The sequence below is a fragment of the Microcaecilia unicolor genome, chromosome 8 (assembly GCF_901765095.1).
Source record: "Microcaecilia unicolor chromosome 8, aMicUni1.1, whole genome shotgun sequence".
Taxonomy (NCBI): domain Eukaryota; kingdom Metazoa; phylum Chordata; class Amphibia; order Gymnophiona; family Siphonopidae; genus Microcaecilia; species Microcaecilia unicolor.
In genome coordinates this window covers 68,852,451-68,875,423 of record NC_044038.1, presented here as the reverse complement: position 1 = coordinate 68,875,423, position 22,973 = coordinate 68,852,451, and the positions used below count along the sequence as shown (strand labels likewise).

The 22,973-nt window shown below is 44.2% G+C and overlaps 1 protein-coding gene across 4 annotated transcripts in view; it reads right to left on the bottom strand.

The window, feature by feature from the left end:
• LIPE (lipase E, hormone sensitive type) overlaps nucleotides 1-22,973 on the bottom strand; it is a 74,580-nt gene that overhangs the window by 36,785 nt on the left and 14,822 nt on the right. Inside the window, exons 1-5 of one of the 4 annotated variants that reach the window (XM_030212694.1) lie at nucleotides 4,233-4,315; nucleotides 2,729-3,267; nucleotides 1,832-1,922; nucleotides 1,065-1,210; nucleotides 424-609 (exon numbers count right to left, since the gene is read on the bottom strand). In XM_030212694.1, the coding sequence (XP_030068554.1) occupies nucleotides 424-609; nucleotides 1,065-1,210; nucleotides 1,832-1,922; nucleotides 2,729-3,267; nucleotides 4,233-4,248 (978 nt within the window). In that variant the 5' untranslated portion in view covers nucleotides 4,249-4,315. Of the gene's footprint in view, nucleotides 1-423; nucleotides 610-1,064; nucleotides 1,211-1,831; nucleotides 1,923-2,728; nucleotides 3,268-4,210; nucleotides 4,316-22,973 lie in introns of those variants that run through there. The other 3 variants (XM_030212695.1, XM_030212696.1, XM_030212693.1) reach the window with 3 other exon arrangements.

Here is a 22,973-nt window from a genome sequence, read left to right as displayed (position 1 = left end):
TCTTTAGGTCAAGTAATAAGGTCTGTGAATGAAAACTTGAAAAATATGTATGCATTCATGTGGAGACTGTGTTCTAAAGTCTTCCATATATGATCATTTATTTTTGCAGTGTAGCACAAAATTAACAGATGTGTCAACATGGATAAAACAAATAAAACTCAAACAAGCCAAGTAGAGAGAAATTCCTCCCCTAAAGAGCTTAAAAAGAACCAAATGTTTTAGTGCTATGCATATGGAATTAGTGTGAGATACTTTTATGTGTGCAGTGTGAGCATATGCAAGTCTGTATAAAGTAAGCAAATACATGTGCAAGCATACGTATGGTTATTTGTATATGTGAAACATAAGGCGTGCACAGCTATGGATAACTGAGTGCATGTACATGGCTGTGAGCATGTTTGTGCTATGCACTCTGGCTCTCACCTGCCCTTCCCGCAGCTCGTAGGATATTAAGCGCATGTGCACAGCGCCCGGGCCCGTATGCGCCACAGGTGGAGTGATAGTGACAGTCAGCTGAGGGTCAGAAGCCAGAGGTAGTTCAAAGGTATTAGGAGGTATGGCAAGGGCTTTGTTCACACGGACAGTAGTGGAAGCCATGTTTGCAAGGGACTGAAAGACAGAGACAAATAATCATTACATGTCCAATCAGTGATGGCTTTAGCTTTCAGATGCACCTAAGCAGTGTTGGTGTCATTGAAGTCCAATTTCCGGACCTCTGGTGCTGCCTCCGACACCCATTAACTCAGTTTCTGGTCACAAAAGCAGCAGCTCCTAGGGTTGACTTTAGAGACAGCAGCTGTGTTAGGAGATGCCATTTGGAAATGTTGCCACCCTAGGCCTCTGTCGAATCTAAAGATGCTGATTAAAGAAAAAGTCAAATCCAAGGCTGGTAGAACTATGGCAGTTGCAGACCCAAATTCCAGTCCCACTACTGACGCAAACGTTCACTACGTAACCTTTGGTATTGCATCACTCAGAGCTGTGACATCCACAAACTAAATTCACTGGCTTCCAACCCCATTTTTGTCACCAATACTCTGGTTGCCATTCCCTCTTCCACTCACCGCCAGCACCTCCATCTCTGTGATGTTCCAAAAGTTCTTCCAGAAGTTCACATCCAGATTCTGGGTGATGCGTTCAAACTCCATACCGCGTAGTTCTGGGTCAATGGCGTATTTCCCGCTGGTGAAGAAGGAGCTGGCAGCAACGCCTGAAAAAGGGGGTGGGAAATGAGGGTGAGACAAGCTTCTTTGAAAGCTGGTAAGAGGTCTGCCATCAGAGCACAAGATTACTTACCATACTGCACAATGCTGCCTCCCTCCACTGGCAGCAGCGAGAGCATGGGGGAAGGGGAGAGAGGAGGAGAACATGAGCCACAAGACTTAGGCAAGGAAGAAATCCCAGAGCCATGGGCCAAATTTGCAAAGGGGTGGGCTGAAGGGGTTAAATACCCAGGATGTTTACCTTTCACCCATCTGTTTTCTGACCAGTTAAAACTGAGAACTTGTAAATCCCTCATATATAAAAACCACAAGCCTGCTTCTTGCATGCAAATGTGCTCATTTCTGCCCCACTTCTTGTTTTTTTTTTTTTTTTGCACACTTACTGGCACTGGGATCAGGAGTCTAGTAGTTGAGTGCCTAACTCCTGCACACGTGTATTACCACAAAATCAGGATTCCTGTCATTTGCACAATGTACATCCTTAGAACATGCATGTATTTATTTATTTTAAAAACTTGTATACCACCTACAACTAGGTGGTTTCCATAAAAACATTCATAACCAACCACAATACAAAAACATTACTCAGCATCAAACAGAAGACTCACTAATGCCAGATTCGTGCTTCTTGTAATTTTCACCAAACGACACCAGTCCAATGGAGATAGTCTGCAGGAAGGGGCGAATTGCAGGAGTGAACTGAAAGAACAGAGGATGGGCAAAGGTTACCTATATAGGGTTTAACTGATTTTCACTCTCTGATTAATATGCTCGAGCTGAGAGAAGGGAGGAGGTTCGAGAGAGGAGCAGGCAGAGACTGTGGAAGGAGAGGACGAGGTCCTTATTAATCTACACTCTGTATAAGGAGAGAGGAGTTGCCTAGCCTCTGTGCCCCACCTACCTCTGTATCTCAGAGCCCCCAAGGGCTCATGTGGAGAAGCCAAGCTCTCCTTGCATGTTGGAGCCCTTGATGGCCCTCATGAAGGAACAGGATGGTTTCTGTATCTAGAGCACAGAGTAATCCCTGAAAGCAGGGATTCCACCAAGGTCACTTGAGCAGTTCTGTGCCAGCTGGCCAAAATGCAAGGTCATAGACTGATGACACAAACGAGTGACAGAAAATGAAAGCAATGGAAATAGTGACACAAAGAACGAAGGGTGAGGGATACACACGCATGCAGTGATATGGGAAGAATATACAAACACAGGTTTACACAGAGAACAAAGGGGGGGGGGGAGGATTTATCCATACACACAGAATGATATGAAGAATAGAGTCAGAGGGATATGAATACACAGCAACACAGAGAATGATGGGGGTGGTGAAGGGGTTGGAGATAGCCAGGCAGAGAGCCATACACATAAAAAAGTTGCATAGAATGAAAGGGATGGGAGACAGAAACTACAGAGGACAAAATGGAGGACTGAGGGAGAAATGGGGGAAAGACATAAGGAGCAGAGTCCCTGTCCCCATGAGTTTACCTGTGCAGGCTCCATACACTTACCTGGAATCCCAGGCACCTTCCATAGAAGCACCCCTTATGCATGGTGGCGTACTGCCTCAGGAACTCCTCAGAGAGCCCTTGGTCCTCCTCGAAAAACAGGTTGCCATGTTTGTTGGCAGTGAGCAACCTCTGGGCAAGGTAGACAAGTGCACGAAGCTGGGTTAGTGCCATGCAGTAAGCCTCCAGTTCGGCACAGTTGTGGCTGGCACGGAAGAAGACACTGCGGCAGTTGGCAGCCACGTAGCGGGATTTGTGAATGATGTGCTGCAAGCAGGCATTGACCACCTTCATCAGGCTGCGGTATCCGTTGGCCGGAGTCGCCATGTCAAAGTCAAAGATGTGGTAGATGCTGGAGAAGTTGTTCATGGCGGGCTCCAAGCTGCGTGCATGCTCTTGGATCTTGACAAAAGCCACTACAAAGCGCTTGGCCGTCTCTGAGGGGTTATCACGGAAGAAGGCAACATTCTCATCCACCGCCATGTGCAGCGCTTGAAACATGGGCCGCACATCCATGGTCTCTGGGGTCAGGGGACCAGCAGCTGTGAGGAGAAAAAGATGTGGCATCAGTGACCAAAGACCCAAGGACAATTTCAGTGACAGCATCTATCAATTGGTTAGGGGGGACAATCACACACAAAGATTACACACACATGAACACATAGCTCTCAGTCTGTACAGACTTTCAGCAGGTGGGTCACAAACAGTAGTACCAAAAAGAGAACTGGGGATAAGACCAAGACTGTGCAGTCAGGCTGCAGAGGACTAGGGGTATTTGTGCTTTAAGCAGCACAGAACCTCTGGCCATGGCACTGTTAGGGAGTCCCATACAGTTTGAGCAATACAATATCCACAGCAAGAGATAAGCCCTAAGTGTGCCACAGCTTTAAGACTGGGCTTAAAATGAGGGACAGGAAACACATGGTAAGAAAGCTGGAAGGAACAAACTGAAGGAGCAGAACCTCCTGCTACACAGCTATGCAAAAGATTTTACTAAGGAGAACTCCAAGACACAGCAAATGTCCCGTCAAAGTCCAGATCCTCTGAAAGATACACACAGAGAGACAAACAACCACCACCTACATTCCCTTAGAGAGACACACATGCACACACTGGTAGAGGAGGTGACAGAGCCTCTGCCCTAGCAAAACTAGAATCCTATCAGAAAGGCAGACACACAGCGCAGGCTTCCCAAATCTGTCCCACTCACCCCACATCCAGTTGTTTTTTTCAGGATATTGATAATATGCTTGAGGTAAATTTACATATACCAGGACTCCAGAATATGCAAGTTTATTTCATGGATATTTATTGTGGATATCCTGAAAACCTGACAGGCTGTGGGGTCAACAGGACAGGCTTACATACACAGTATTAGAGAAAGCACCAAGGAGTAAGGCAAAAGACAAACAAGATATAGAAAGAGAAGAGACAGCAACAACCAAAAAGAACTGAGAGGCAGATTGAGAGTCACTTCCTACTCACTCCAAGGTTCTCACATTCTAACCTTTCTGTAGTCCCATAGTCCCCCGCTCTTCCACACGCAAATCAAGAATCCTCACTCAGACACAGCTCCCAAACAAGTATCTTATTAACCGGATGGAGCTATAAAAAGGCTGAGGAGACCAGTATCTAAACTCCACCCACCCACCCCTACAGCTATATCCCACCCACCAAAGGCACAGATATATGCAGAAATTTAAATTCCTCCTACTGTAGACTGCCAAGTTCCTCCCACTGGAAAGAAAGTCACAGATAAATCCTTCCAACTAGTCACCTCATGCTGGAGGCACACATGCTCAGAATTAATGCATTCCCACTGGAGAGAGATGCACAGATAGTCCACCTTGGAAACATAGTTAATTCCCCTCCCCTTGGGCAGAGAGATAAAGACAGCGAATGCATTCCCACTGGAGAGAGATGCACAGATAAAACCTTTGTGCCTCAGATACAGTGTCAATCCCCTCCCACTGAAGAGAGGGATGGCTAATTGCTTCACAGTGGTTGGTGGTAGTGGTGGGGAGAAAGACTAACGGACTAAAGGGCAGATGCAGAAAGCAACGTGAACAGCTGCCACCATGAACCTATCAAGGAAATATTCTGCACTGATGCAGTAAACTAACCATATGCAAACTCAAAGCAGGGAGAACTTGTGCGGTAATCGGGGAAATCCTGCCTGACAAGTGAACACAAGATTTTACACAAAGGTCAGAATTGTGTGCATGCCAGAGCAAAATAAAGCACCAGTACACATCTGCACATACACCGAAATGGTATTCTAGGGATAAATATCAGCCTCACTAAAATTTCTTGCACAGAAAACTTTTAAGGATGATATTTATGTGGAGAACATGCCAATTCATGTGCAGATATAATTTTTTTTTCTGCTTGGAGCTGTCACCTCCAGTAAAAAGAAAAATAGGCATTACAGCCTCTCAAACCCCTATTACACAAGAATGAGCTAACTCTTCTATGCCTAGCATCCAAATTCTAGCATTGTGCTCGCCTAACACCTTTTGCATCCTTCTCTGCATTGGGGTCGAATAGCTAATAGTCTCATTACCATTAATTTTAATACGGTGTGCGCCAGTGACCTATGTGCGGATTTGCGCTTTATCTCTGTATCATGTGGCCATAAAACTGTGCACAGATGGTTTTGTTGATCATACTTTTCTGCCCATGGTAGCTTTCTGCATCAGCTCCTAAAAGCAGTATGACAGCAAGGTCTTCCTGCCCATTCTGCTTTAGACCCCAATTGATCTCAATGATACTCTTCTTGTTTAAGCTCTCCATACATCTTCCGCCCTTGACTGTTTCTAATGTTACTCCTGTGTGTAGTAGTCCACAGATAAGTCTTTCCTATAGCAGACCCTTCTAGGGGGGGGGATCTCAAATGGAGTTCCTGACACTGTGCAATATGGGAAGGTTTCCATACTGAATGCAAATGTTCAATCAAAATATGGACCTTTATAATCAGAGTCCACAGTTTGTGACAGCTCGGGGTAAATTCTATGGTAAAAAGTTTTCAAAATTCTGCCACATCATTACAGTTTACATCCTTTAAAGTGTTACACTATGGTATTTTATCTTTGGGTATTTGGTATACTACTATTTAATCAATAACTCTGACAACAAAGTATGTATTGTAGAAAAGCATTAGCAAAAAAATAGCATAAAGAGCCTTCAAAGCCGGAACAGGTCTTTAACTGATGGACCAGAGGTGGGCTGTGTTTTGGTGCAAAGTGCCTGTGTCAAGGGTTATCTGAGGAGATCTAATAACCACAGACAAGAACGAACACAACATGGGGGTTGAAACTAATATAAGAACAGAGGATCTATTTCCTTGTAGTACTCTCAGTCAGCGTTCTTTAAATTCGAGAGCTCTACAAGGAAATATTTCCTCAGTTCTTATATTAATTTCAACCCCCATCCTGGGTTTGTTATCTGTGGTTATTAGATCTCCTCAAACGACCCTTGATGCAGGCACTATCCTTAGCGAAGGACAATGTGGGAATGTGTCCAGTGTCATGGGAGCCAACTTTTCAAAATTATTGGGGGTACTAAGCCCAGTGGATAGGGCCGGTCTTAGAAATTGTGTGGCCCTGTGCAGACCAGTTCACTGGGCCCCCTCCCCACCTGCCACCATAAGCCATCAGTTTAAAAGGAGGTTTAGAGCTCTCGGAACCCCACCTCACCCCATACCTTGATACACATCCACCATGTTTCAATACAGAGTGGCAGACAATGGCAGCAATTTTCATATCCCATCACCTGCAGAGCCCAGAGCCTCCTTGCTGTTGCATTCCGCCCTTGCAGAAGCAGGAAGTGACATCAAAAGGGGGCAGGACGCAGCAGCAAGGAGGCTCTGGGCTCGGCAGCTGATGGGATATGAAAATTGCTGCTGCTGCCTGATGCTCTCTTACTGAAATGTGGATGCACATTAAGGTACAGAGCAGGGAGGAGTTCCAAGACAGGAGGACAGATGTGCCAGAGATGTGGGGCCCCTAAGAGCGCAAGGCCCTGTGAGATCGCCTCTGTCTCCCCTGCCTAAGACCTGGACATATACAAGGAATTTTCTCAATATTGGGGGTGCTTACGCACCCACAGAGCCAGCTCCTATGTCCAGTGTTCTCTTCCTGGTTAGTGCACAAGTTTTGTATATACATTTGTTTATTGCACCGATGCACAGAAATTTGGCATTATGCTTGTGTTAGGAAGCCATGAAGTAAGCCATCAGCACACAAAGCAAGCTTACTGCATCAGCCCTTAGATCACTAAGTAGGCCCAGAAAGGCCTGATGAAATAGCCATGTTTCACGTCTATCTTGAAGCTGTAAAAAGAATGCTCCATGCACACATCAAGAAGAAAGGAGTTCAAAAGCATAGGGGCCAAAACGAAGGCAGCTGTGATGCGGGTGGAGTCAAGTCTTGTTTTTGAATGTGGAGGAACAGTAAGCAGATGGACAATAAAGTATTGCCAAGGAATTTAAGTATGTGGTAGGCTGATATAAAAAGCTGTGGGTGCTAAAATGTATATTTTGAATCTAATTCTACAATAAAATAGGAAACCAATATGGATCATAAAGCAAGGGAGTCAAACGGTCAGAACATCCTGTTTAACTGCTGTATTTTGCAAATGAGGACAACTTTTTAAACTGAAAGAAGGGACAAATAATAGCGAGCTGTTACAGGAGTCAATGTAAAATAAGGGAAGAGTGACTGCTTTGGAACCACCTACCTGGGAACCTCTTACTTGGGGGGGGGGGGGAGGGGGAAGAGGGATTTTCTTTTGTACTTGCTGTATTTGTGGGCAAATTTGCTACAAATTTTAGCATGTATAGACGAGAAAATAATCCATGTGATTTTCAAATTGCACCTGAAACAAGCCCAGCATAGGCGGTCGGTGGCCCAACTTTGGGGAGGCTAAAGGGGGCAGGGTTAGGGGGTGGTACCAGCGGTGGGGCTTACATCCATAATTGTCTGACAACACACCTAGCTCTGCCCCCACCTAGCCCTGCCCTTGTTGACGTGTTTTAAAATTCAAGCAAAACTTGTACAGGAAAACTAATTCAAATAAGCACAATGCTATCATAGGATACCATTTTCACTCACCCAAAACAATAGCAAAATATTATTAGAAATGAGGAACTGGCTATGCTGGTCCATGTGTAAAAAGTCAAAAGCTGTTCCATTTGGATAGGATGTGGAGGACTATATATATATATATATATATATATATATATATATATATATATATATATATATATATATATATATATATATACTAGTAAAAAAGGCCCGTTTCTATTTTAAAGGAAACGGGTGCTAGCAAGGTTTTCCTCGGAGTGTGTATGTTTTAGAGAATGTGAATGTGCAAGTGTGTGAGTGTGTGACAGAGAGAGAGTGAGACTGGGTGTGAGTGTGTGTGTGAGAATGAGAGTATGTGCCAGGGTCCCCCCTCTCTCCCAGTTCCAGGGTCGTCCCCCCCTCCGGTATGTCTCCCATTTGCAGGGGTGTCCCCCCCTCCCTCCCTCCCTGTTGCAGGGTTCCCCCCTCCTCCCATCCTCCCCTTTTTCCCAGTTGCAGGGTCCCCCCTCCCTTTTTCCCAGTTGCAGGGTCCCCCTCCCCCCTCCCACTTGCAGGGTCTGTGTGTCTCCCCCCCTCCTTTTGTCCACTGGAAAAAGCTGTAAAAACGGCAATGAGAAGCAGCTCCTAGGTTTCCTTTTTTTTTTTTTTTTTTTTTTTTGTGTATAGGAATGACGGCTGCTTTGGGGAGTGGAATCAGAGATTAACCAATGGGCTTCCTTGCTTACCATAGACTTGCTTTGTTCACTTCCACTCCTGTCTATTGAACGTTCTGCAGCATGTCACAGCAGCCAATCAGTGGCACTTCAGGAATGATGTCACTTTTGTCTACTCCACTTTCTTGAGCAGCACTGGCAGGAAACCACGGTTCCAGGCAGCCTCAGAACGTTGGAGGTGAGAATTATTATATAAGATATATATATATATATATACATATATATACACACAGTGCACTCCATTTAAGTGCACGTCGGATAAGCGCATGCTCTGTTTAACTGCATGCCGTACTTCGGTCCCGTTTTTGGTGCCATCAATTTCTATGGGGACAAACTTCGGTTTAGTGCACCACTGATAAGTGCAAGATTCGCTTACATGCATGGTTTAAGACCGCTTCTCTGCTGGGAAGAATCCGCATAAGCGCGTGCACGGAATTTGGAAGCCGATTGGCGCGTGACAACCAACGAGATTTCAAATTTACCGCCCCTTTAGCTGCTACAGGCAGAATAAGCGAAAGAATGTTGTTAGAGTATACACTGGGGTCGTCATCGTCACGGCGGAACTGTAAGACTTTAACACTGGCTGAACGAATAGAAGTTCTTAAAAAATTAAAAAACAAACAAAGTCAAGCATCTATTGCTAAAGAATATGGTGTCAATCCCAGTCAAGTTTCACGTGTCTTGAAGCAGAAAGACCAAATTCATGGATGACTGGGGAAATTTGGAAGCAGTGGCTAAAGAAGTTAGACACTAGAATGCGGGCACAAAGGTGTCAGATTTTGTTGCTTGACCAGACTGGCAAAGATAAACGTGCTGTTGAACTGGCTCGTAATCTATCACTGTTGGATTCCCTACATATGCAAAAAGAAGCCTGGAATCATGTTACACAGGCAACCATTGTGAACTGCTACAAGCGGGCAAGCTTTGTTAAGGATGTGGAGGGGGATGCAGCTGTTGCAAACATGTCAGATGAACAGGTTATTTACATCTCAGCCAGTGTTACTGAAGAGGAGTTCCATCGCTATGTAGCTGTTGATTACGATCTACAAACAGCTGACGACAGCACTGATGTGGAGATATGCGCCTACACGCAGGCAACTGCTGATGATGAAACAGAGGATGAAATGAGAACGAGGCACATGCTGACGAAATTCAACAACCTCCACCTGTCACTTTTGCCCAGGCCCCCGTGGCCCCTTACTGGCTACGCCCCTGGAGTGGGTCTATGGTCCTGAATAGTGATCTGGGGGGATGGGAAGTCAGATTCTCTCACCAGTTCTGGGTTTCACTCAGCTGTTCAGTCCAGGAACCACTCAGCACTCTAAACTAAGGTTTAATAACAAAACTTAACTTTTATTTGCAAACCGCTGCAACTATCCTCCTCAGGTGTATCTACAGGGGAATTCTCATTCAGGGCTATTTACATATATACAACTTCTCCTGTCCATGCCTGTCCTGTAGAGAGCTTTTATCCCCAAAGGTATCCCCAAAGGCTGTACTCCTTTTCTTAACATGATTCACTTTTGTGGGCTCAGACACCCTGGTTCTTGAACAAGCTCTCCATGGCTCTGGTTCCCTGTTCCTGGGCTGGGCCTTCTTCTACCTACCAATGGTTGCCACTTATTGCAGCTGCAACCTGACTCACAGCTAGTGGATCTCTCAGGACTCCTCTCTCTCCTCTCCTGGTCAATGGCAAGGGATGTACAGACAACTCCAGACCTACAGGCAACCAAAGATCCCCCCCCTCAGGCATAACTTTAGCTTTATCTCCTTCCAAACTCCTCCCCCAGTCACTCTTCAGTACCAGGGCAATATCTCTCTGCATTCTATTTCAAAACTACTTCCCTTGGGCTGGGCTTCCTCCCATGGGACATCCAATCATTCCAACACTCTAGCAGGGACCTCTCCCCTTCCCCTAGGGCTCTGGAACAATCTATCACTCTAGTAATACCCATTCCAAAGGGTATTATCAGGGTACCGGCACCTTTTACCTTTTTTCCCCCTTCTCCTCTCATCTCTCGCCTCTCTCCCGCTGCCACAGCAGCTTTTTCCAATGAGCAGCAACAGTGCCTCAGGAACAGCAAGGAGTAGCAGGCGCAGGGGTGCACACTCTGATGTCTCTGCCAATCCCCTGCCACAGAACAGGAAGTTGATGTCAGAAGGGCAGGGAATCAGTAGAGCCAAAAGCGCGCATCTAAGAACTGTGGTCTCATGCCTTTTACTCCTTGATTTGCCGGCTACTGCTTGTTGGGAGAAGCAGCAGCGGTCCTAGGAGAGATGCAGGATGGGGAGAGATGCTGGACGGGGAGAGAAGGAGACAAGGGGAGAGATGCTGGACGGGGAGAGAAGGAGACAAGGGGAGAGATGCTGGACGGGGAGAGAAGGAGACAAGGGGAGAGATGCTGGACGGGGAGAGAAGGAGACAAGGAGAGAGATGCTGGACGGGGAGAGAAGGAGACAAGGAGAGCGATACTGGGCGGGGAGAGAAGGAGACAAGGGGAGAGATGCTGGACGGGGAGAGAAGGAGACAAGGGGAGAGATGCTGGACGGGGAGAGAAGGAGACAAGGAGAGAGATGCTGGACGGGGAGAGAAGGAGACAAGGAGAGAGATGCTGGACGGGGAGAGAAGGAGACAAGGAGAGAGATGCAGGACGGGGAGAGAAGGAGACAAGGAGAGAGATGCTGGACGGGGAGAGAAGGAGACAAGAAGAGAGATGCTGGATGGGAAGAGAAGGAGACAAGGAGAGAGATGCTGGACGGGGAGAGAAGGAGAAGGAGAGAGATGCTGGACGGGGAGAGAAGGAGACAAGGAGAGAGATGCTGGACGGGGAGAGAAGGAGACAAGGAGAGAGATGCTGGACGGGGAGAGAAGGAGACAAGGAGAGAGATGCTGGATGGGGAGACAGGAGGCAAGGGGCGAGATGCCAGATGGGTAGAGAGGGGTCAAATGGAGAAATACTAGATGGGGCATGGAGAAAGATGCTGGATAGAAGTGAGGAGAAGAGCAAGGGGGAAATGCTGGATGGATGTGTGGAGAAGAGAGAGGGATAATGCTGGATGGTAGTGGGGAGGAGAGAGAGGGGGCAAATGCTGCATGGATACAAAGAGGAGAAAGAAGGGCAAGCTGTAGGTAGACACAGTCAAAAGAGGGAAATTGAAGATTGGATAGTCAGAAAGAACTAAATGTGGATAAAGGCAGAAAACATTGAAAAAAGCTGAAAGGAAAAGGAGGAGAGAAGATGAGGAAAGTAGAAGCCAGAGATTGGGACCAACACAAATGAAAAGAAGTATGTGGCCAGGCAACAAAGGTAGAAAAAAGATATTTTTTTTAAATTTTAAGATAAAGTAGTGTGGTAGCTGTGCTAATTTTTTTGTTTTATTTGTAGTTATTAATTTGTAATGTAGTGAATGGCATATTTGAAATTTACATCTGCTATTTTTATAGCAAGGGCAATATATTTTTGTTTTTCTGGTGTTCTCCTGCATGACAGAGTCTGGGTTTTGGGGTTTCAGCTGATTTTTTTGTCTACATATTTTATTAGTTTATGATGATCAGTCTTAGGGGTTCTTTTGTTCAGCCTAAGGACTTGTGTACTATTTTCCATTATGTCTTTATATATGCTCCATGGCTGGTAAAATGGGTGTGGCTACTGTGTGTGTGGGTGATTATAGGGGTGGAGCCATAGTGACCCCACCCTTAAGGTTGGCACTGTATGAGTACCGGTACCTTTTTTCCTACAAAAAGAGAACACTGGATATTACATTTATACACTGCATGTGGTAAACACAAGAGATGCTGGGCATTCCTAGGAAATACATCCATAGCGTATTGGATTTCCAAAAAAAGTATTACATTTTTTTTTTACCAATTTAAGCTCAACAGATAAAGCACTCCAATCCTTTGCCACCTGATAACCAAATGTTAAAGCAAACTGCATCCTATATTTGATTCCTTTTGAGCTAGGAAAGTGAAGGGCTAAAAAATCTTTATGTAACTGATATCCACTGGTAAAGACAGAATTAACAAATTATTAAGGGACTTTTTTTTTTACTAAAGCTTAGCATGGGATAACAGACATTAGCGTGTGCTAAGTGACATGTGGCCCATAGGTATAACATAGGATGCGTAGCATTTAGGGCCTTTTATCAAGTCTCGCTAGTGGCTCCCAGTGTGGTAATGCAGACAAAGCCCATGGCCTAAGATTAGAATCTCAAATTCAATTTAAAATAGCCTGTCTTGTCTATAAATGTGCTTATGGTGCTATTAGGTGTGACTACTGACCATCAATTAACTTTTGAACCTCAAACATCCACAGTAGTAGCCAAAGCCTTGTAAACCCTCTGGGAATTAAAACGAATAAGGTCCTTCTTCTCAACTGAGATCCTTAGACTCCTGGTACAGTCTTTTGTCTTAACACAAATGGACTACTGCAATGCAATTTATGTAGGCTGCAAGAAGCAGATATTTAAAAAAACAAAAAACAAAACCTCAACTATTCAAAACACCGCAGCTAGACTTATCTACAGAGTATTACTCTTTGAAAGAGCATCACCGCTGTTAGTTAAGCTCCAAATAAAAGCAAGCGTAACCGATACTCTGTATATTCATATATCAAATATTGTACGGCATGGCACCTGAATACATGCAACCCCTTGTTGAGCTTGCTATCCTTGGGCTAGAGATTACTTAATACTTCACTTAACAAACTGCAAGAAAATTGTCTAGAACTCGCTACCAGAATTAATTAGATGTCAAAACAACTACATGAAGCTCGGTAAAAGTTTTAAATCATTTCTCTTTAAAAAAATTCCCACCAGTGGAAAATGAATTCCCAGTCTAATTCTATCAGACTACAACTTGTATATCATTAAACTATTGTACTTCAGGTGATCAGCTACTAATTCCTTGTACTGAATCTGTTTTTCAACGCATTGTACTTCCATTATCTGTTATTTGTATTACGATCATCTTCTATTCTTGATGTTATGAATAGTCTGTTTGGGAACATTCTTTTGCTTTCCAAGGCACAAAAATATGGAACAGTCTATGTACAACAGTTTGCTTAACTACTCCTTACAAGTTTTTTTTTTTTTTCGAAACGTCTTAAAAACTTATTTGTTCATTTCTTAATGTTATGTTTTATAAAAATGAAATAGATGGATATTTCTTTTAAGGTTAGATTACTGATTTTAACGTAATTCTATCTGGTTGGGATATCTCTTTGAACTGTGATCCACTTTGAATTGCAAGTTAAAAGCTGAATAGAATATAATGTTTAAATCTTGTATTACAGTTTTTAATATACTCTGTGGTAAAGCCTCCTAAGTACCACAGAGGCCCTTTTACTAAAGCTTAGTGCGTGCTAAAGGAATTAGCACGCACTAAGTGCCTTGTTTATCAAGCTGCGCTAGTGGTTCCTGCTCGGCAATGCCGAAGGAGCCCATTCAAAGTGAATTCTATTCTATTTTGTACCTCCAGGGGAGTCACAGCCATAAAAAGATTTTGGAAATTGTTTCATATTATCTCTCTCATACATATCACACAAACACACAATAAGGACAAAGTAGGACATCCATTTTGCAATGGAATATTATGGGAAGGGTGATGTTGGTATGATTATGACTATGTCCTTACTTGGTTTTAGCTCACAATCTTTTCAGTAGTAGCTGAAGGTGAGTTACATTCAGGTACAGTAGGCATATTTCCCTGTTGCCAGACAGCTTACAATCTGTTTGTATGTGAGAGTTAAGCGACTCACCCAAGATCACAAGGAGCAGCAGCAGGGGCATACCTGCTATGGGGCCACGGGGGTCAGGGCCCCCGTAGATTTGGCCCTGGACCCCCCCTGCCAACGACCCTCTCAACCCCCCCCTCCCGCCACCAACCCACCATCAACCTGCTGTCGCCGTCTAGTACCTTTGCTGGCGGGGGACCCCAACCCCCACCACCCGAACTCTTCTTGCTTCGTTTGGTTTCTGAGTCTGTCTGACGTCCTCAGACTCACAGAAATAGAACGAATCCTTCCGGGCCTTTGTTCTGTTTCTGCGAGTCTGACGTCCTGCACGTTGTACGTGCAGGACGTCAGACAGACTCAGAAACCAAACAAAGCAAGAAGACTTCGGCTGGCGGGGGTTGGGGTCCCCCGCCAGCAAAGGTAGGCAACATCACGGCGACGGCGGGCGGGCCACAGTTGTTGGAGGTGGTTCTGGCGGTGGCGGGGAGTGTCGGCAATGGTGGGTGGCATCGGCAATGGCGGCAGGGGGGAGGGTTGTTGGCGGCGCCGGGGGGGGGGGGGGCTAAAATGTGCCCCTTCACCTCGGCTCTGGACCCCCCCTAATGGCAAAGTCCAGATACGCCCCTGAGCAGCAGTAGGATTTGGAACTGACTTTGCTGGTTGTGAGCCCAGTGCTCTAACCACTAGACTACTCCTGCACTCTGGGGCTCTTTTACTAAGCTGTGGGAGGGCTAACATGCGCCAAATCGGCACTACCACCAGGGTAGCACATGCGCCCAGCGGTAATTCTGATTTTGGGGTGCACCCATGTTGACGCATGCTGCATGGTTACCGCTAAGTCAATGGGTGGCAGTAAGGGCTCAGGCCGTAAATATGCATGCACTAGTTTTAATATTAGCGCAGGCCCATTAACATATTGCACTTTTCCAAGCAGCGGTAAAAAGTGGCACAGTGCACGCCCTAAAGACGTACTCACAGTACCGCAGGCAACTTTTTACCAAGGGTTAGTAAAAGGGCCCCTCCAAGTTTAATGATCAAAATCCTGGCTTGGGGTGGGGGAGAAGAGAGGAGCTAGAGCAGTGATGCTCAATTTTTTTTTTTTGCTGTTACCCCATGATTGCAGCCCAATAAAATTGGGTGACCTTCTAGAGGTGTAGAATAATGTTTCACCTATGCAGAGCTTACCTAGGCCATGACCCCCAAAACAGGTTTTGTGACCCCCATTTGGGGGTCCACAACCAACAGTTTGGGAAGCTTTGAGCTAGACAGTTAATTGATTTGAGGGGGACCAAAGCTGGAGGTCTGCCTAGAGACAGGGAAATACCTAGGGTACTGAATGTAATTCGCCTTGAGCTAAATGCAAATCCTTGCATTTCAACATGAACCATAAGGTATACAGTAGACCTGCATTCATGCTGTGGTACTGGATTCAAATTCAGTTCAGAGAAGCAAGTTTGGTGGCCTCATCCAATTGCTAGTGCTCCAAGCAGAGGGGAATGTAAAATGTCACCAACAGAAAGATTAGGACGCTAGTTATGCACAGTCCTCCTCCACACCTGGACAATGACCCTGGTTATTTGAAGTCTTCCTACATCCCTCACAAAGCAGTAAGCTAGGATTTGGTGCATATGGAGAGCAAGGAGCCTAGTCCAGACATCTCCAGTCTGCGGTTACACACAGATCTCTCATTGTTGTCACAGCTCATGAGATTTAGCCTTGCTGTGCCTGATTCAGGTCTCTGAGCAGTCACCTGACTGCAATATGACTGTGAGGCACAGAAAGCAGGGTCATGGTCCCTGTTTGTGTTAATGTCAGGCCTAATGGATCAGAACAATCGAGATAAAGTGACATGCTGCAGAGAGCGACAGTTCAGAAAGATAAACATACCATCAAGCACAGGTGGTATGTTGAAACTTCAATTCAGAAAAGCAGCGCAGTGGGATCCTGCGACTTCTGTCCCAGATTCGAGGCTCCTGGGTTGTTGTTTCTCCCTGGAAAAAGTCTGTTTACTAGAACTACCAAATAGCTAGAACATACTCTCTGACCGAGTGAAAAGGGGAGAGGGTGTGGGCAAGCAGAATTGTTTATTCCGTTTTATTCTTGCCTGCTCCTCAAGGATTCCTCTGCTGTTAGTAAACAGTGGTTGAGGGCTATACCAGGGCAGCAGCCTCTAAGCAGGAAGACCTGGTCAGCAGTGGCTAAGGCTCTATTTCTGGTAATATGCTCCAGCTTGTGCAGTTCTTGGTAAATTCTGGGTATTGTAAATGGGGGGGGGGAGTCAATCTTTGGAACACAGCAGATGTTTAGTAACGCAGGCTGAAGAAATGAGATAAAACTGGGCCAAAAAGGATGTGGGTACATTAGAAGGGTAAATTTTGCTGCTGCTACTACTACTACTATTTATCAGGTACATAGGTATTTCTGTACCTGCTGAAGTGTAAGCTGGCTTTCAAAATGAAACCATTTGCATTCATTGATTAATTGCTGTCATGTCAAAGCCAAATTCTGGCAACCATGTATTGACTTTCTCTAGAATATTCTGTCATCTATTTGGGTGCGGACAGTTTTTAATGGAGCATTCATTGTTGTGACTGTGTCAATCCACCTTATTTGCTGGTCTTCCAAGCACTCTTACCTTCAACCTTTTCTATCATAATTGCTACTTCTAGGGACTCTGGCCATCTTATAATATGACCAAAATATGATAGCTTCAGTCTAGTCATGTGAGCTTCTAGCGAGGACCCATCTGTTCAATTTCCTAGCTGTCCATGGTATTTGTAACAGTCGTCACCACCACAACTCGGATCAGTTTCCTTTTAAAAGCTGTCTGACATTTACTCACCATATGTATGCACTTATCTCCATGCCCCCCCCCCCCAACCTCAGAAATGCCTACTTTAACCATTAGTGAAATAATATTTAATTGCTCATTAGGGGCAACTCTTGGTCTCACTACCTAGCTAGACAGTCCTATATTATTTGTCTAGATTCCTTCAAAACTACTCTCCTTATAAGTACACAATAGGGGTATACCAGGGGCCACTGCTACAGGACAGCAAAGTATATCGGATGCAACGGACGGGGATATACTGTGTACCATTCCTAGAGAATGGGCAAGTATATGGGGTGCAGATAGGTGTACCAGATGCAGAACATGTAGTTATGCAGGGTGTAAACTGGTATAGGAATGGGAGAGTATTCCGGATGTAGTAAGTGTGTATGTAACAGGATACTAGGTGTACAGTGCAGAACTGAAGGGTGCATTGGGCATAACAGGGGTGGAATGAGGTGTATACTGGGTGTAACTGCTGAGAATGAGAGGGAATACAAGGTATAAGAGATGCTGAATATATAGAATAAAATGGATCAGTGCACAAAGGACCTGCCCTTGCAGAAGAATAGCTCACAGCATCCAGCTGCTTCACATCTCTCCTACCACTCAGCCCCCTCCCCAACAGGGAAGGAAGAGCCTCTTACATCAGAGCTGGATTATCCAAGACATTCCGAACATGTCAAAAAATCAACCCCCCCCCCCCGTATCCATCCCAGAAACAGAATCCAAGCAAACATTGTCAGAGTCCCGAGGATGTTGCTGCTGCTGCCAAACTGCTTCTGTGACAAAGGGCAAAGCATTCCAGCAGCTACAATTATCAGCAGTTTTCTCCATCCTTGTCAGCAGCTGGAACATGCTAGGCTCCCAGGCCCTGGTCTCTTCCAGCAGCTACAATCTGGATTGCACTCCTGCGCCAGCAGGAGCTAACCAGAGTGCCAACAATCAGCTTTAGAACTGCTACCTGCCAGGGCTCCAGGTATCCTTACTGCAAATCACTTTATGCAATTACTGAGATCAAAAGGACAAATATTTACATAGTTACCCAGAAAAAGATACACAAAAAACAACCAAAAAATTAGAAACTGTACAATAACAAAAGGTATCAACTTTTTCTAACACATTCTTGACTTACTTTCCAAGTTAATACCTTGGCAGTCCAGATTAGTCAATTTTGGAGAGTTTGTAAATGGAAAGAACCTTTAGCGCGTTGGAGAGTTAACTGTGTGTCATGCCACATTTACAAACTGTCCGAAATTGACTAATCTGGACTGCCACGACCCCTGAGGAAGGCGTTTAGCCGAAACATGTCCCGTGTTGGGTCTCCTTGGGTCAGTTCACTTTGGCCACATGAACTCTTGGATACTTTTACTTCTTGTTTGCCTTGGCTATTTGGAACTTTTCTCACTTTCACCCATGTTGTGCTTGCTTAACTTCTTGTGGAAACTGTAAGGACCCTCCCCCCCCCCCTTTTTTTTGTCTGATCAGAAAAAAAAACATATTAAGTTGGTCCAATCTAAAAGGATATGATTCTCTTCTTCTTTTTTTAAATGCCTATTTATTATCTTTATTATTTATTTGGATTTTGCTCACACCTTTTTCAGTAGTAGCTCAAGGTGAGTTAAATTCAGGTACACTAGGTAGGTCCCTGTCTCAGGAGTGCTCACAATCTAAAGTTTGTACCTGAGGCAATGGAGGGGTAAAGTGACTTGCCCAAGATCACAAGAAGCAGTAGTGGGATTTGAACCGGCCACTTCTAGATATCAAGACCAGTGCTCTAACCACTAGGCCACTAACACAGATACCACACTATTTTATTCATATATACACAGAGAACATTTAAAGTAGCACAAAGAAACAGACAGAACCACAGATCCTTAAAGATTGGACTTCAGCAATGGCCATGAGAACATGTCCTGGACTCTGATCTCTTTTCTTGCATTGCATCTGTACACGTTATGCTATGCTCCCTCACTTTCCCTTTGCCCCCTTCCCTCACTCGACTCCTCCCCCCCCCAACCTCTCCCAGAGAAATGTCAGAGATGGGGAGAAAGCAGCTGGGGGGAGAAGTGGAATGATAGGATGGGGCAGTTCACGCCACCAGCACAGTGATATGGGGCTAGGTGCTGAGTGGCTGATATCAGAGTCCTGAATGTGTAGGCACAACTCCGCCCCCCACTTGCAGCCTTGACATCTCTAGACATGGCATGTAGCACAGCAGTGTTTACAAATTCTCTGCCTGCGTCTGCTCTCAGGGGAGGATAAACAGGAACACACAGACCTTCAGAGACTCTGCTGTGCCGTACTTGTGACTTTCCTTGAAATAAATTCTTGGCAGGAAACAGTCCAGGGCCAGAAAGGGTAGAGTATTACAGGCAAGTGAACAGCAGGCATGTACTGCATCCTACAGACATGGAAACGTCCAGGCACATGTCCTGTAATTGAAAAAGCCAAAACATAAACACACATCTACTACAGCTGAAAGAAGAGCAAACACAGCCACGTGTGTTGCATCACAGGGCCAGAACCATGCGGATACTTGGATGCACCGCATGGAAAACATGGACACGCAAGTCTACTGCATCCTTCAGGAGGATGGGAAGATGCAGGCCCATTGGTTCTGCATCTAGTGGGGGAGGAAATACAGACTCACGTGTATTACAACAGACAGGAGGGACGTCCATTGGTACTGCATCTTAGAGAGCTAGAAATACACATATGGAGCTTGAGGGGCTAGACTTAGGAGTAACAAAGTATTCCTTCATGGAAATGGTGGTGTGGACACAGAAACCAATAACAGTTCAAGAAAGTCTGGGATAAAACAGAAGAGAAAGCCAAGTTACAAAGACAAGAAGGGAAACCACAGATTGGGTGGGATCTATGGCATTACAGTGGGAATGAAACTGGGCAGGACTAGGTGTGCTCTAAAGTCCTCTTCTGCCATCAGACTCTACATTTCCTGCATCCGATGTAGGATGGAAAACAAAACTGAGAACATTATAATGCCTTTGAATTCATGGGGCGACCGCACCTCTAATACTGTGTGCAGTGCTGGTCACTGCATCTCAAATATCAGCTTATGCTGGTGACGTAGTTTTGTACATCTCCCATCCAGAAAAATCCTTGCCAGCTCTCTTTGCAATGATTGAACATGTTGGATCCCTATCAGGTTATACAATTAATTGGTCCAAAACCGAGCTCATGCCCCTAAATGCATCAGCAGATTAACTTCTCAGATTAATTCAGCCTGTTTAAAATGGTCACCTTTATATTTCACATTGTGGGGTAGATTAGATTCCACTGAAATGGTCTTGGCCCCTCAAATTATGTATCCTCTCAGCATGCTCCCTTTCCAATTGCCAAAACCCTTCTTTAAGAAAATTGATAAAATCCTATATGAATTTTTGTGGAATAAAAAACCTCCACGGAATTCCTTACACAAACTAGGGCTACCAAAGGAAGCCGGCGGTTTTAATTTCCCCTCTTTTTATCATTACAGTCCAGCTCTATTAAAAGCTGCTTCTTGGTGAGGTAATGAATCCACAGTTGACGATTCACTTCTATGGCTTCCTATACAAAGTAATATAGTAAAACCCTTCTCATTACGTCATATTATAGGTTCTGCTTATACTAAAGATAATTTCATATATCCTATTATCAACGATGCTCTTGTAGCTCTTAAGTATTTGGATTCCTCTCTTTTTCTAAGAAATATGCCTGTCTTTGCAATAACCTCTCATTTAAAATGGATAAGAAAACAATCTCTTGGCCTACCTGGATTAATTCTGATATCTTATACTTAAAAGATATTATTTATAATGATACTACTATCAGTTCTTTTAACTCTTTATGCAATGACTATCCACTTCCACCTTCACAACTTTTATTATTTTCAACTATGTTCCAGTTTGACCGTCTCGGTTCATTTACATATTAACCGTTCTCCCCCTGATATTTTCAGGATTTTATCTGAATCTCTTTATTTTAGGGAAATCTGCATCTAGGTTTTATAAATTATTTTATGACAAAACTCCTTCTGATATAAGAGCCTTACAGAACTTATGGTCAATTGATACTGGTATTTCCTTATCTGATAAACAATGGTGTACTTTTGGGTCAAAAACTAATGAGTATTAGCATCAGCTTATAAATTATAGCAGCAGCGTGTCTCTTTGCTGTGCACTGAGTAAAAAACAAATGGTCACGCGGTAAGTTTGCACTTGCTATGTGGTCATTGGAGGTGGGGGGGGGGGGGGAGTACTTACCCATTGAGGTTAATCACAATGTTGTTAGTCACATTGAACCTGATCTATTGGGATAATATGGGATATAAATGAAATTTTTATTTTTTTTGTTACATTTGTACCCCGCGCCTTCCCACTCATGGCAGGCTGAATGCGGCTTACATAGGGCAATGAAGGGTTAAGTGACTTGCCCAGAGTCACAAGGAGCTGCCTGTGCCTGAAGTGGGAATCGAACTCAGTTCCTCAGTTCCCCAGGACCAAAGTCCACCACCCTAACCACTAGGCCACTCCTCCACTCCACTCCGCTCTTCTTTTTATTACATAAAGCTTTGTGGACACATATAAAACAAACTAGAGCCAAAAGGGATTCATGTAATTATTGTTGGTCAAGCAGTTTAGACATGGGTACCTTTAGAGCATTTGGGGCCCTGTTTACTAAGCCACGCTGTAGGCGTGCTAGTAGTTTTAGCGTGTGCTAATGCTAAAGACACCCACAGAAATATATGGGTGTCTATAGTGTTAGCACATGCTAATTTTTAGTGCATGCTAAAAATGCTAGCACACCTTAGTAAACAGGGTCCTTAGTTTTTTACAAAATTTTGGGGCTGAAGTTTGGTCTCGTGTTAATATTATACCACTAAACAATACTATTTTGTCGAACAAACACATTATTTTGAGATCTTCCAGTTTGTAAGGCATGCTTTGGTCTCCAGCGAGAAAAAAAAAGTGGGAACAGAGACCACGGCTTCCAGAGACTGGAGCACAGAATGTCTTGAGTTTAAAACGGCAGGAAGGCTTCTGTAAAGCATTTTGTCTCATGCATCGATCAGCGCATACAACAAACGGTCTTTTTAAAGACCATCTCTGCATTTACTGTTTTTATTTTGAGCTTGAACAAAGACTCCAGATGCAGGCCCTCAGGCCGAAACACAACGTTGTGTTGAGTCGTTTTTGATTTTTAATAAACCTTGTTTTAAACTCAGAACCCGTGGTCTCTGTTCCCATTTTTTTTTTTCATTATCTTTATTATTTTAACTATAATTAACAAGGATACCCTTGTATTGGAAATACAGGCAAGAAAAATAGTACAAGAACATAACCATATCTTCAAGATTATATACAATATAGTCAACTATTGAAGCAACAAATAAAGAAGATAGATTCAAAATACAGAAAAAATAATTTTAGCCTTTCTTAGACCCTTTATCTTTGGAAGGGGGAAAAGAATTTAGAGAAGTTATCAGGAATAACTATTTAAAGCAATCAAGGCTGTCTAAACTCCAAGTCTATTTATACATTATCTCAGTTGTTTCAATTCTAGGAACGATTTCAGATGTTCCGGCAAAAAATAAGTATATTTTGTTTGACCCAGCTTAACTACACACTTGCACGGGTACGCCAAAAAGAAAGAACCCCCAATATCAATTGTCTTTTGTTTCAGAGCCAGAAAATCTTTCCTTCTTTGTTGGGTTTGTTTAGTTACGTCTGGATAAATCCAGACTTTAGAGCCACAAAATTGGGCTTTAGCATTTCTGAAATATAATCTTAAGATGGTATTATAGTCTTGCTCAAAAACCAGTGATACAATCAATGTAGCTCTGTCGATTATTGTGTCAGTAGATTGTTCCAATATATCAGA